This window comes from Aythya marila (assembly GCF_965140915.1).
Source record: "Aythya marila genome assembly, chromosome: 1".
Taxonomy (NCBI): domain Eukaryota; kingdom Metazoa; phylum Chordata; class Aves; order Anseriformes; family Anatidae; genus Aythya; species Aythya marila.
In genome coordinates, this window is record NC_139042.1 from 10,925,900 (window position 1) to 10,941,947 (window position 16,048).

Below are 16,048 nucleotides of genomic sequence, written 5' to 3' on the forward strand. Positions count from 1 at the left end.
TGAGCTCTGAAGCAGAAGCCTGCAACACAATTGCTGCAAGTTGGCTGGATGTAAATCTTGATAACAGATAAGATTACAGAAGAAGATGAAGACCCAGGCAGGAGATATGATCCTGAAAGTGGGGAAAATCCTGAAGATGGAGTAAATGCAAGGAGACAAACATTGGGGGATGCCTGGGGACCTCAGCCATTAATGCCTGAGACTGTGAGCACTGACCAACGAGATGCTCTTCTCATGATTTTTGCAACACCACTGCTAGTGTAATCTTTGGCACCACTGTAACTGAAAGGGTACGTGTGGTTCAGGACCACAACAACAATTGAACATACCCTGTTTCTTAGATAGATCCACCAAATGTGAGCACGTTTCCTTATTAGCATCACTGCCAAACTTCCTCTGATTCTCATCTTCTAAAATCAGCTGTGCTAACTGAGTTCAACAAAATACACAGAAATTTGAGATTCTGCAAGACTTTTAATTCAGATATGGACTTATGATATATCGGTGTTTTGAATGAACAAAGCAGAGCATAAATAACAGCACAGAGCAGGATGACAAGCAGCGTGACAGTTTAAAATTGAGAGCCAGGGACAGAGCAAGCCTTGCATTTTAAACCAGGAAATAGCACTGGATGCAGACATAGCAGTGACTTGCAAGAAAATTGCTTTGACAGGAAGAAAATGTAGAAATTTAGTAAATACATATGAAAGATTTATATACATATATTTTTATATATATATATATATATATATATAAACATATATAAATTAAACTCTTAGAACCAGAGAATATCCTGAGTTGGAAGAGAACCACAAGGATCATCAAGTCAACTCCTGTCTCCACACAGCACCACCCAAAAATCAGACCCTATGTCTGAGAGCGTTGTCCACTTCTTGAACTCCGGCAGGCTTGGTGCTGTGACCACTGCCCTGGGGAGCCTGTCCCAGTGCCCGACCACCCTCTGGGTGCAGAGCCTTTCCCTAACCCCCAGCCTGACCCTCCCTTGTCTCAGCTCCATGCTGTTCCCTCGGGTCCTGTCGCTGTCCCCAGAGAGCAGAGCTCAGCGCCTGCCCCTCCACTCCCCTCGTGAGGGAGCTGCAGGCCGCCATGAGGCCTCCCCTCAGCCTGCTCTGCTCTGGGCTGAACAAACCAAGGGACCTCAGCCGCTCCTCATACACCTTCCCCTCCAGACTCTTCACCATTTTCATAGCCCTTCTTTGGACACTCTTTCGTAGTTTTATGTCTTTCTTACATTGTGGCACCCAAAACTACGCAGAGTGCTTGAGGTGAGGTTGCAGCAGCAAGGAGCAGAGCAGGACAGTTCCTTCCCTTGACCAGATGGCAACACCGTGCTTGATGCACCCCAGAATACAGTTGGTCCTCCTGGCTGCCGGGGCAAAACGTTGACTCATTTTCAACTTGCCATTGTCCAGAACCTCCAGATCCCTTTCTGTGGGTCTGTTCTCCAACCTCTTGTGCCCCTATCTGTACATACAAACAGCGTTGCCCAATGCCAGGTGCATAATCTGGCAGTTGCTCTTGTTCAGCTTCACGATATTGGTGATTTTGCCATCTTTCTAATTTGTCAAGATCGCTTTGCAAGGCCTCTCCACCCTTGGCAGAGTCAACAGCTCCTCCTAGTTTAGCATTGTCTGCAAACTTACTTTGTAAACCTTTGAGTCCTGCATCCAAGTCATTTATGAAAACATTTAAAAGAGCTGGACCTAAAATGGACCCCTGAGGAGCTGCACCAGTGATGGGCTGACAGCTTGATGTCACCCCATTTACCATAGCCCTTTCAGCCTGACCCATTAGCCAGTTGTTCACCCATCATACTTTGCAATTGTCTATCAGTATGTTGGATGTTTTGTCCAGAAGGATTCTTTGAGAAACAGTATTAAAAGCTTTGCTGAAATCCAAAAAGATTACATCAACTGGCTTCCTTGGTCAACTAGGTGAGTGGCCTTGTCATAAAAGCAAATTAAGTTATTTAAACAGGACTTTCCCCTAGTGAACCCATGTTGGCTTAACCTTTCATGCGAGCCAACAGGAGTTCAGCAATAACAATAGAAATAAGGAACTTTGAAAAGCAGAGGATTCAAGCTAAAAATTAGTGAAATAAGGGATAGCTAATTGACAGTTGAAGCACTGTGATGGGAAATCACAAAAGTATCTGTGGACTCATGGGACTCAGGAGTGCAAGCGCTCTTATGCAATAACCCTGCACTGATAGCTTATGCACCACCTGCTCTGATAGAAGCTTGGGATAGCAAAGAGCTATAAAGTGAGAGAGAAAAGCAAGTACCTGAATCTGATCCAACTATCCATATATATCCATATTTTATAATATATATTTTAAAATATATCCATATTTTGAGAAGTCTGATAGAAGTTATAGAGATGAAAGTAAAGTAGTGCCTGTGTTGTAAAACCTAATGCATACACAGGAAAACCCACATACCGGGTACCCTTTCAAGCGTGGTTTGTAAGACTGATGAGATGAAGGAGGTCAAGCTCTTCCTTGGCAGACTTATTCCCTACATACAGCTGCATCATATTTAATCACTTCAGTGACAATAAGTCTGCTGAAGCCAGGCTGACATCCTCCAGAGACTGCCCAGTTATGGGAATGGGCTGATCCTTTCCCTCATGAACCAAGAGAGTTGCTCCATTAAATTGCATCAACATGAACTCATTAACAGCAATAGTGTCATGGGCTTTGAAGAAGATGGTGTAGCACAAACAATGCTAAGAGACTACCTAATCCTTGCAACAAGTTTATTAACCATGATGAAGTTTGAAAAGCAGAGAACTGCCCTTGGCTTCCCAAGACTCTGATTTCTCAGGTCTGGCAATTGGAAGAAACAACAACAAAAACAAACAGTTCTGTTCTGCAAAGCAAATGTATTAGATATGAAAGTGGTAAAAGGATCAATAAACTCTGAACATTCCAATGTGTTTTTATGCCAACATTCAGTGGAAAAGATACTTTTAAAATATGTTTTACTTGAACTTTGAGGTGCTTGCAATACCATTTTGGAAAGCTGCTAGGATGCAGAACACTCAATTTTCCCTAAGCATCTGTGCATCAAGCATTAAAAAAGGCAAATACATATAGGGGTGTTCCCAAAATGACACTTTGTTTCTGTGTGCATGTGCTATAACAGAGCAGAAAGGAGTTAATTGGCTTCAGTAATTTGAATTCATGCCCTCATAAACAGATTAATCAAACCAGGAGTTAAAGATTGTGCTTGCTCTCCTTGCTGAGTGCAAGAACAGGTATGTGTGCAGTACCATGGCACTACCCCTGTGTGAACATTAGAGGAGATTCACTATTGGCATCTGTCCTGGAAAAAATGGGCCATGCCATGTGTGGGCAAAAGATCCTATGTTTGAATATTTGTATTGATACTTCTTAAGTCCTGTTCAACAATTTTTCACTACTTTGTCTCTATGCATCAAGCTTATTGCAAGATTAGGGCTTCAAACTGGAGAGAGAGGAAAATTATTAAATGATTTTATTCCTTTTGGATTTTCACAGAATCACAGAATTGTCTAGATTGGAAGAGACCTCAAGAGCATCAAGTCCATCGATTTTGCTTCAGTTACATGCAAAAAATAAATAAATAAACTCAGAGGACTTTCATATCTTGGAAATTAATTTTCCTCCCACATAGTGAAGTTAGTATATATTGATTTTCATCTTAATAAATAACTCTTGAAAAAGGAAATCTGCATTCTTGGATTCACCTCATGTTTTACACTTGTGACACAGTGGTTTTGTCTCACGTATCTGAGGTATACCAAACAATCCAAAATCATCCAATAGTTGATGGCTATAAAGTGCATTTCTTTGGAATTACTTGTTCTCCACATCTTAGAGGAGAATAAAGGAATTTTGTGTTTTCAATAACTAGTCATCTAGGGCCAATATTTTAAAGAAATAAACAGACATAATTATTGTAAGTGCTAATAAAACTTAACTGAAAACTCAGGCTAAAGTCCTGACTAGTTCTGAACTAAAAGTTCTGGACTCTCAAAGGTAGGAGTGTTGCTGAAAGTCAACTTCTACAAATACACATCACTAACAGCTAGACCCAGGAGAGAATTTTTGCTTATCCTTTAGGGAGACAGGGATTCAAATTCTTCCTCACTGCAGGGAGTTTGAAATCCGTCTTTCCAGTCTCTCTGCTGGTGTGAAGGGAGCTTCAGAATATTCCAGATGTCTTTCTCATAAAACAATTTGTTTCTTTTTGGTGGATGACTCCCAGGGACATTTGTACACAGTTTCTGTCTAAATTGTGTTTATTCAGGCAAGTCAGTAATAGGTTGAATGACTCTGGATGCCTAACTGAGCACATCTTTGAAATGCCTTGTATAATAATGGGGAACGTAAGTATATTTGCAAAATCAGATCTCCAGATTTGAATCTGACAATTCGAGAGCACATGAAAGCTTATACTTCGGTTTTGTTTCCAACTAGTAATTTCAGTTTTATTTAGAAAGTACAAAACTTTCAGATTGATTTCTTCTATACCCAATTATCCAAAACTCAATACTTAAGCAAGGCTAATACTGCAGTTAAGGCCAAGTACATACCCAACTGTGATAAGGGTTCAGCCTTTTTTTATTTTTTTTTAAAAAAGGCTTTTTCTTTGCAGTTTTCAGAAATGAACTGGAATTTCAGTGGAAACTCCTGGCTGCCTTTCTCTAGTTAGAAATCATCTCATTTACTAAAGCACTTCTGAACAGACGCAGAAACCTAACTTTAAGTGTTGTCTCGTGAACAACCTTGGCGCAGAAGTGGGATTTCTAAGGAGCACCCACATTACTTTGAAGTGCAATTTATTATCAATGAACCTTCACCTCTTGAGCATGCCTGACAGTCCCATGTCAATTGCCTGCCTTGGATAACTTCAAAATAAAAACAAAGGTAAATTCTGCATTAAGGCAGCTATTTCTTGTAATGATGTAATGTGGCGATATCCCAGAAAAGAGTAAGTTAGCAGAGGATTATTATTGTTTTCTTTATTGATACAGAAGATTTAAGTTACAGAACATTAGGTGAAGCCACCCTCTTCCTCACCCACTATTTGAAGATGAACAGCTACAGACAAGAAATGATCCAGTTACTTATAGTGCAGCTAATGATTACATTAAAATGGTTAACAATATCATGCTGTAAAATATAAGTGCATGTTCAGTATATAAATACAATAGCTTTCTGTTCCTTGCCAAGAACATAAGCCAATCACATTCTTCAGTTTAATTTACCTTGTGCTAAAGTACATTTCCTTCTTAAATATATATTAATGTAAACCATACCCATTAAATCTGGAGTTTCACTCCTTGCATCTTAACTCGAACTTTATTACAGTACTTTAAAAGCTGAATGAACACTCTTTATTATTCAGAAGAGGTTTCTGTCAGATTTCCCATCTTTTAAATCTTTGGCAATGTTTCACAGGAACACTCTTATTATTCAGACATAGTAGTTCTTTTCTAGTTCTATTAGTGACATTTTAGTTGCATCAAGAGCAAGATATTCTGATTCCTCACTCTTTCCATTTGAAAGAGCAGGCCACACAAAGCCCTGTATGAGTGTTAAAATAATGAAAATCCTACATTGTAGGAGAAAACCAACATTGTATAAAATATATTAATAAACATTTTAAAGATGCAAAAGATACACCATTAGATATGGCAACAGTGACCCACTGCATAAAAACACTACTTCATACCTGGTCAATCAATGAATGGCAATACATCTGCCTGAAAATCTGCCCCTTGACAGGCTGTTCCATAGTCAGACATGGTAGAAAGATCTGTAAGGCTTTGTATTCAGGCCAGCTTATCCTAAGTTTGACGGCTCAGATTAGATTCCTCAAACCTATCAAGCTTCTAAACAGGTGGCCTGAATTTCAAAAAGCTGCTGCATTCACCTGTGCTATAGGGACCCATCTCAGCAAATCTTCATGTCAGTATTCACTTGCACCTGTCAAAAATTACCACCAAACTCTGAGCTGGCCAACTTCTGCACCCAGGCAGAAAGACTTTCTCAGAGGTGTTCACTAGGACACAATCACTGAAGAACAGATGATACGAACGGACTTGACCATCCCTTATTTTCCAAACATGTGGGTAGACAGATGCAAATTGGAAAAAATAGCTTTAATTTAAATCCTATTGGTCCCACTAAAAATGTTCCATGTAGAAATATTTAGTATCATGTAAAATATGCTGCGCAGAAATGCTATCAGTGCGTAGTGTATGGTTTATGTACACAGCAGGTGTATTACCAAGCAGACTGAAACATTTATCTTCAATGTGTTTCAAAACAGCTTAAAGACTGAAAAGCCTTGAAGACAAAAAGCTGAAGTTACCTTTTGCCTCTCCTATAATTACCTGTGTTTGCTCCTCAGTGGCACTTTTATACAACAGGTTAATACCATAGCATTAAACCGGCTGAGACTCAGCCCTTCAAAGCGCCTGTGAAGTATTTAACTTCGTCCACGCTAAAATTAAAATAAGAACATTGCTCAGAACTATTGCTTGAACAAGGACACGCAGTTCAAACTGCATGCTGTAACAAATCCCTATCAGAAATGCCTTCAGTGGAGATGAAAGTGCTCATATGCAGTCACCACACTGCAGATGACTGGAGAAATATTCTGAAGAGAAAATATAAATGCAGATACATCTATCTCTATATTATTTTAGCACTGTAATGCAAAATGATAGATTGCCAAAGGGTAAATTTCTGAGGAATATACAGAAAGCAACCAAAATACTATATATATTCTTATCTTCATTTGTATGAATATAATAAAGAGGTTTTGGCATACCATATGTCTTGGAGGAACATTATAATTAAATATATTCCTTAGAAAAAGGAATTTCTTCATAACAGAAAGGACTATGATAAACAGAGTTCTATTATTTTACAAAATATAGAGTGTTTTTAGGAAACAAGACCAAAAATATAGCTTTGGCATTTGGAGTGAAAGTCATCTTTGCAGTGTGAGCCAAAAAGTCAAATATGAGCCCTGAAAATCAGGACTCTGGCTGGGGACTCAGCACGCAGGCTTGCTGAACAGAACTTGTTTCTACCCAATTACCAACTTATCAACATGTTCTTTTTTTCCTTGCAAAATGGACAAAAGAAGCAAAAATTAGTAAAGGGCATGTTAGATCCTATTTAAGGCAGAACATAAGCATGCAAAAATAATTATTATATGCTCCAGTAGAAATATAGTTAGTCTACAGACTTAGCAATATGTACATAGCAATATGTAAAGGAAAAAATACCATTTTATACATTTGTACAGTTGAAATTAAGGATAAAGTAATAGTGTAAAAATGGGTTAGGGCAGCAGCTACCAAAATGTACAAAAATAAACTGCTTATCTTTTGTGGTGTTGTGTTTTTTTGCTTCATTGAAGAAAGTAATATTGCTCTAATAAACAACATTTTGTAACATTTCCTTCAAAATCCAAAGGAGATAAATAATTACTTGCTAAAAAAATATCATTTTCACATGTATGTCCTATATCTCATATAAGCTGTACCTCTCTACACAGTACCAGTAGTCGAAAGCAAGTCCTGAGACAACCCACACCTTCAGATAGCCTGCAGGCAGGTGGGGCACTCTAGGGAAAATAGGCTTCAAAGCGGACACCCTCTGGGCCCCCCTGCAATTCACAGTGCTGTGAATTACAAGTTCCTTCACAGATAACCCACAGCTTATATGTGTGAAAGCATGGCATAAGCTCCATTCTAGAAAGTAGTGTTTCGTCCTTTTCTTTCTCAAAAAAAAAGTTACCATCAAGAAACCTGAAGCTGCTTGGGATAGCCCTACCCCCATGGCTCTGCAGAGCTCCATGGATGCCATTTCCCTGGAGCAAGGGTCTGGCCATGCTGAGCAGCTTATGGTACAGAAACAGATAGTAACAGACCATGCAAGATGTCAAAAGCACTCCTACCTGGCTCAGTTTTGCTCTAATAAAGGATCTAGTCTTTAAGCCTTGTCCCTCTATCAGTCTTGTATATTTTTCAGCTTAAATAGTCAGACTGTCAGCATGAAAAAGTGCCTTTATGCTCACTGTCATGTAACCCACCAACCACAGTCTGCTCTACCAAACTGTATTAGGAGGGCTTGGTGCTTCCAGTTGCTTGAAGAGCTCCCCTTGGAGTGGAAAGACTGAAGAAGAGTGGGTGTCATTCTGCACAATGCACTGTGATTCCAGTCAAACCAGCTCCCAGGGACCAGAGCTACACAACTGTAATCACCCAAAAGCATTGCCAAGGCAAACATCACAGTCCCCAGAATGGAAATAAAAAACACAGGTCTTCATTTCTATAACTAGTGTCTCTGGCTCACTGGGGTGCAACCCACTAGAGACAGCCAAGAGAAGGTCTGTGCATCACTGAACTCCCACACAAGCCCTTAAAACAGAGCTGGAGGGAAAACAGTAGTGCCTAGGCTTTGTGTAGAGATCTGATGGATGGACTAACTTACACCTTTTCTGAGGAGGAAAGCAACTTAACTTCCTTAGGAAACCCTTCTTCTGTTTTGCAAATAATCTAAGATCACTTCACCTTCCTGTATCATTCTATGTATTTTAAATCCTGACACCAATTCAGTTTTTTCACTAGATGAGCACAGAAGATTGAGAGCAAAGAGGTTAATTCAGGTAGCAGATCTGAAGTAATGAGAGAATGAACAAATAACAGAGTGAGAAAGGGCTGCATGCATTTTTTCAAGAATTCATTTAAAATCCACTGGAATTTGACCCATGTGCAGGTCTGCCATCCATCCTGGATTCTCGTTAAGGAACAAAATAGTTCATGGCATCTGGTAATTTCTTTTAGCCAACCACCAAGTTTGTAGCATTTAAATCAGCAGGGATGCTCTCAGTTGTGTTAGTTAGAGCCGTGGATGCAGGGTAAATGATTTCTTCAACCGTCACATACGTCCCTGTTAAAAAGCCAACGACTCCAATGACAGCTATGAAAAGGTCTTTGAATATCGTCCACAAACTTAAGTTTTCCTTGTAGAAAGTGAGGATTTCAACCAGAGGGGGCAGAATCAGTGCCAGAGTGCTGCTGCTGACTGCTCCAACGAAAGAAATCACCAGGTCCAGGCGAGGGATCAGAACTGCTACAGCACCTAAAACACAAGAAGAGCAATATTGGCTGCAGATTCAACATCCTTATGAAAAATAAAACTGTGACAAACACATAACCTAGGGACTCGTGCTTTTAAAAAAGTTCTATCGTTCACTATGTTTCCAGATACGAGTGGTGTGCACTGTGTAGATTAATGTATGTATTTCTGAGCAGGGTACCTTTTCATGCTCATGTGAGATACTCGGTTTTAATTTTTAATTTCTGTATGAGTTGGCATAGCTCTAAGTTAAAGTTTTCTTGTAGCTACATGATACGTAAACTCGGCCTGCAAATTACAGAGAAATGAGAGATATGAAATTGTACAGAGACATTTTTACTCTTTTATGCTTTTTTTTAAGCCAGAAGAATAAAGTTCAGGCAAAACAGTAGAAGGAGGTGGTGCATGGTGCTCAGGAGATACTGGTAAAAGATACATCACTATTAATAACATAAAATTACATAAAGTTCTTCAAAAAGGACACAAAACCTACTGGCCACTAGGCAGTCTCAAACATTTCCATCACCTATCTACAGACTCATCTCTTGAAAAATCTTGGTCTATACAACTGCATTCAATGTAAGAAATGCCACCATACTAGTTGCACGGTTAGCTGAATGAGAATTTAGTTCTGCCAAGACACAACTCTGAAACCAAGGCCCACTATGCCAGTTTGTCATGTAATGCATGTAATGTTTTTGTTTCTCTGTTAGAAAACAGCTTTCAAAGGCCAGCTGAGCACAGACTCCAGTATGATTGGGAGAAGGAAGCAATTGGAAAAAAGGGGAGTGGGGAAAACTGCTGTAAACACCAAAATACCAAAAATAGCATATAATATGTTTTTTACCTCCCTTCTTAATTCTTAAGCCATAACAAAAACATGTTTGGCTTTAGAGCAACTCCTCCAATAACTAAATATTCTGGAAATAACATTTACGGTAATAAGCAAATGGCCCAAGCAGGTAGGAAATCCTCATATAACATGTAGGGATGTAAACCAGAAAGTGTGTATTGGCTTCATAATTTCTGGGGCTGAACTTTCCATTTGCAGAGCATCTTCACTGGGGGCTGATTGCCACTGACAACCTGAAATTCTGAGAAATCTGATTATGGAAGGCAACACAGCCAAATTATGTTATTGCTAACGTTCTCCATTGAGAACATCCAACTTGAGGAAATCTGCAATGGCAAATATACTTGTGACAACAGAGACACGGGTTAGTAAATGCTCATACTGCAGTGCAGTAGCAACTATTTTGGCTCCAGATGTGGTACAACACATCATCCCACTTATTTTGCTAAGAGTGTACCAAACTTCTCTGCACTTCCAATTTTGAAATGATCATGAGCAGAAGGAGTTCAGTCTTGTCTTGTGAAAATATAATAAAAATTCACTTGCACAACACAACAGTTACCTGCTGCTACCAGGTAGCTGCCACAAGGCACCATTTGCTACGCATTTTAATAAAAACCCTCCCTACAGAGGTAACGCTTAAAAAAGAGGCATGGCTGAAGTTAAAAGACCACAGAGGGATTAAGGATTCTCCATCCCATCCTATTTGAAAGAACTATATCATGCACAGATATGGCAAGAAAACCCTATTAACTTGCTCTTGCTTGCCTTGACTATAGTTCATGAACACTTTGTGATTCCACAGAGATCTGAGAGACACAATGAGCTTGGGTAGAGACGGAGGTGTCCTTTGGGAACCCTTAAGAACACCACGACACTCAAAAATTGATGAGCCAAAATTTTTACCCCACTGTTATGATAGACCTACTCAATAACAGTTTCTTCCACTGCATGAGTATGACACTAATAGACTGGAAATATCAAATGTTTACATATTATCTAGGACAAAGCTGAATAGAACGACAAAGGAATTACATCAGAGTTAGCAGAAGTCACACACTACCCACCTCTATAACTTTTGTGGCCATAACTCTGCTCAGGCCATCATACTTGTACATGATACTTGTACAGCAATGCACGACAAGTAAGTAACTGGAAACTGCAGTTGAAGTATATTTGCAATGACTCTTAGGTAATATCCTTAATGTGATCTTCTGAAGCATAGGGGAGGGCTACACATTTATTATCTTGCCAATTTGAGTTGCTGGTGTATTCATCAAACATAGATTTTCAACTTTTGTAATAGACCTACAAGTCTACATCTGTCCAGATTTTTGTAACTAACATCAAGTCTACATCTGTCCAGAATTTAGAAGGTACTGATTAATTTATAGTTGTTTGCTTTGAAACATCCTGCTTTATTACAAATAACGTGGATATTTTTCATACTTTTTAATTGGAAAAAGAGAAAAACTACAGTTTAGAATTGCTTTGGATTATGGAAAGCAAAATGTGTGTTGGTTTGAATCTTGTCAAATGTTTGGCTTACATGTTTTTGTATGAATCTGGGTATTGCTGTGTGAGGAAGTTTGGAAACCTTTTTTAAGGACTTATGTATTTTTTTCTCTGTGTATCTTATGTATTCTCTAACAATCCAAGGGAAATGCAAGCCCTATTTATTATCTACCAAAAATGCCCTCAACAGTTAAGAATGGGGCCAGTTGCTTCTCCCGTTTTCCGGGAGAAGTATACAAGGGGCACTTTGACAGGCACAGAGCCTGATTTTCCCAGCCATATATAGATTTCAAAATACCAAGTCAAGAAGAAATTCTGAACGTTTATCAATAGTCATGAAACTTTCTGGTTTGGAAGCCCTGGGAATCCCAACTGAAAACAGAAGCCCTACAATATTAATGTCAGAGTTGGGAGCAAGAGCCATACGAACATAGCATCTCACAGAGATATAAAGGACTGTAACACATTACTTCTACTTTAAACTCTCCTAATTTCACAAAAACTAGTATTAATGAATTCTCTAGCCTGTCTCTATCATGTAGTAACACATTTGTGTCAGCTGGGGCTTTTGGGGACCCAGGGGAAATATAGCAGAATGTTTCTATTTTCCTAAGGGACATATCAAGCCAGTGGAAAGATAGCATTAATTTTATTCTGTTCATTTTATAGTGCTTCTTCTTTTACTAATTTCCATTACAGAGTCAGTATACTACTAGGCAGACTTGCATGCTGAACTAATTTCAGTGTGATCTCTGTGGGGAATAAAAGGTTTTATCACCTCTTTACTACTGCTTTTCCAAGAGAATTGATGTATTAGAAATGGGTGCTTGACATACGTTTTCAGGACAATTGTCCAAAAATAAATTGCCCTAAAAACATAAAACAAAACTGTGTTTTTTAACAAGACAGGAACCTATGATATGTCAAGGAATGAGTCCCTTTCAGGCAGAAAAAATGTGCCTACAATTAAATGTCTGCCAAAGAATTATGTCTGCAGGCAAAAAGACACTGTAAAATACCAGCCTGAATCCTCCTTGCTATTTTAATATCCCAGCCTGTGCTCCCCCCTCATATGAAGAATGCCTTCCTCGAGAGCTCCACAATGGAAATGAAACTGTTTTGATACGTATATACAAAGGAATACAAAACCAAGTAGAAACCTGTTATTAATCTGAAGAGAAACTGTCTAATGCAAATAATTAAAGCTTTTGTGAATAATTTTCAGGGCTTTGAACGCAGTTAGCAAAAATATACACATTGGTGGGTGAAGTTTAAGAAAAAAGGATTTAGATAAAGATCCTGCTATTACATAATCATGAATTAGAAAATTAGTTTTTTCTGGGTAAAAAAGTTAATTAACATAGGGTTTGAGGTGCTTTTTGTCCTAGCTGTTCTTTGAGACATTAGAAGACTGTGAGACATACAGAAAATTATTTTTTTAAACATTGATTGCATTTTCACAAAAAAAAAAAAAAAGTAATTTGCTTAACAAAAGTTCTTTAAATGCATGGTTCTAAACAACAGTTCAATCTCAAAACCAAAATCAAACAAAACAAAGGAGAAAATAAATTTTAGTTGTACTACAAAGCGTCAAATTCTATTTTCACACTGGAGAAAAAAAGAGGCAGCTCGCATGCAGGAGAATCACATACATCGTGTGGTTGAGCTTTGGTCCCTTTAGAGTGAAAAGTACGACCATTATCACTAATGATAAGGTCCTTCTCATTTAACCTTCCCTTTGCCCTCTCACTACAACTCCCTGTTTATGATTGCTTTGGTTTATGCTACTTGGAAGGCCTAGAGTCATTCAAGAGAGGATGGGCTAAATAACCATGTCCTTCACAATGAGAGGTAATAAAGGACACTGCCCTGGCAAAGAGCAGAGCCCCAACAACCTGCTCAGTGCAGGGGCTCCATTCCTTCCCCCAGCCCTCCACATCCGTATCTCAAAGGTGTGGAATTCATCTTTTATTCACCCTTTTGGATGCCAGCATGGAAAGCAAACCAGGCTGTGAGGCCCTACAAATCCCTCATGCTGCAATTTGCACAGAACTGCAACACCAAGTGGCCTTCCTAAAGCCAACGTGCACAGGTGCTTGGCACAGCACACTGAATTACCTGCAAAAGTATTTCAATGTTCAGCGAACAATAACCCGTGGGCCCACAAACGACACCTGGCTAGACTGTTAGATTTGAGATGCTGCATTTATTCATTTGTCTCTGCAGTAAATTTACTTCAGCTTTGCTACTGCTACTTACAAATCTCTTCAGATGCACTTTAGCACAACAATTTAAACAAGTATAATGTGCAGCTAGATTCAACAAATGAGTGTAAAGCATGCAGCAGAATACTAATACTGAGCTCCAAATGGATGATCTGATACAATTACAGTCCTGACGCTGCTCTTACTGCCGATCAGTCTCTTTCAGGCATCTGATCCTATAGATCCACTAGAAATAAATTTGCTATTAAACTGTCCCCTCTACTTCAGTCTCTTAAAATAAATTGCTACTCTGAGACAGCTGAAGGGCTCCCAACAGTGCAAGCAAAAATGAATGTTGCTCATTCAAGGACAAGACATGTTTTTGTCATGGGAAGCAGAGGTAAAGAAGTGAGTTGGAAGCAGCAGCAAAGCCTTGAAGAATCAGTCATGCTGCTTCCAGTGGTGCTGGAAAATTGTATTTCCCTCCCCTCACTGCCATCACTCTGTATTCCACAGTCTTTTCTTGGCTGCACTACATATATATCAAGGGGATTTGTGAATCAGGGTCGCTCCCCCCTTCCCCGCAGGTGGGCTGTGACACATGGGTACTTTGCCATCTATGCCAAAAACAAGACCTGGGAAGTAATACGTTAAAAGCATTTTGTATAAAAAGCAGCTTTTCTTGCCTTCACCCTTGAAAATAATAATGTTACTATATACCTTCCGATTACTGCATGAACTGAGCAAAAGCTGGTATTTGCTTTCAAGTTTCTGATAGCTGTCTTCAGAACCCGGTTTTCAGTGTATGATTACAGGACACGTGTGAGACCAAACACATTGGATGCCAGAAAGGCTGAGTGAGAAATTCATACGGAGGATGGCAAAAGGGATCATCACAGAGATGTTCTGAGGCACAAAGTGTTCACTCTCCTGATTTTTCTTTCTCCTCCTCCCCAGGTTCAGAGGTATCTGTTTCACTCCAGTACAGACTAAATTTCTAGACCAAACCCTTAAAACTTTAACGAAATACAGTTCTTTGTGGTAACCTCTGACATTGAGTAGGATTTGGGAATGTCATCATGGGAACGGACACGGCTGTCCTTCCTCATGTAGAGCTTCTGTGGAATTGTTACATCACTTCAGCTCATTTTTACAGGGAAGAAGATGTGTTCACCTAGCGGTGTGGACATCAGCGGTGCTGCAGTAATGAAGCAAATGATTGGATTTTCAAGTTGTTTTTAAGTATCCAAATTTGCCTGCTTATTTTGGAGGTGTGAAAACTGAGAATTTTTTGGTACAATCAATATCCACTGCATGAGTGCACTGCATTATTACTGACATACACATAAATAGCTTGTGAATTCATGGCTGCATATTAAAACTAAATTCGAGAATTACGGCCATAAAAAGACAACCATCAACCAATGTATTTCTAAAACAATGCTTTGCAACAGCTGGTGTCACAGGCACAAGCCAGTTACAGCCTGCTGTGTAGATTGATGATACAGAAAGACCGAGCTGCCAAGTGCCCTGGCCTCACAGGGAGAACCACGTGCAGGTTCAGCTCGCTGTGATCACAGGCTTAGGCAGATGAAGTACTAAATTATGGCTTACAGGCCATAATACAGCCGTCTACAGATGCTTTTAATCCTAATTTGTTGACATTTCACCTCACAAGGTGAAGTTCAGAGAACAGCTTGCTTCATCATGTGAGGAAACCTGGCTGCCAAATGCATGGCTGCCCCTACACCAAAACACAGACACTGTGTGCCTGCAGCTCTGTCCTTCTCCAGAGTTGAAGAAGGATGACGAGGTGCTTGAAGGTATTTAGAACTGGTACCTGAATTTCAGATGGTTGAGGTTTGGTGAGGTGAATTTCACTTTTACAGTCTCATTTGGAGTTCTCAGTAGGATTTTCAATAATAATACAATAGTAATTCAAAGAAAAATCAAAATTATCATCACCTTCCACTCTGATCACCCACCCCTTGTAAAACTGGACAAAGGTAGAGGCAGCGCTGTGTTTGAGCAGACACCTCTGAATCAAACAATCCCTGCATAGGCATGGCCAGAGCAGTACACCTGCATGTTGAGGGCCTTACAGTACATCTCCTCTCACTGCACATGCAGCTAATTCTATAGTTTCATGATGTAAAGAGAGGTAAGCTTCATTTCTGTTTTACAATAAATTTCCAGATAGCTGCCTTAAGTGACTCATATTTACTAACAGAAATTTCTTAAAGAAAATCATATCATCTGTTAGGACTTGAATAGAAAATCACAATAACAGAAGTATTAACAAAAAACTAT

The 16,048-nt window shown here is 39.3% G+C and overlaps 1 protein-coding gene across 1 annotated transcript in view; it reads right to left on the reverse strand.

The window, feature by feature from the left end:
- Positions 1–4,915: 4,915 nt before the first annotated feature.
- SLC36A4 (solute carrier family 36 member 4) overlaps positions 4,916–16,048 on the reverse strand; it is an 81,571-nt gene continuing 70,438 nt past the window's right edge. Inside the window, exon 11 of the mRNA XM_082780417.1 lies at positions 4,916–9,169. Within this exon, the coding sequence (XP_082636543.1) occupies positions 8,868–9,169 (302 nt within the window). The 3' untranslated portion in view covers positions 4,916–8,867. The remainder of the gene's footprint in view (positions 9,170–16,048) is intronic.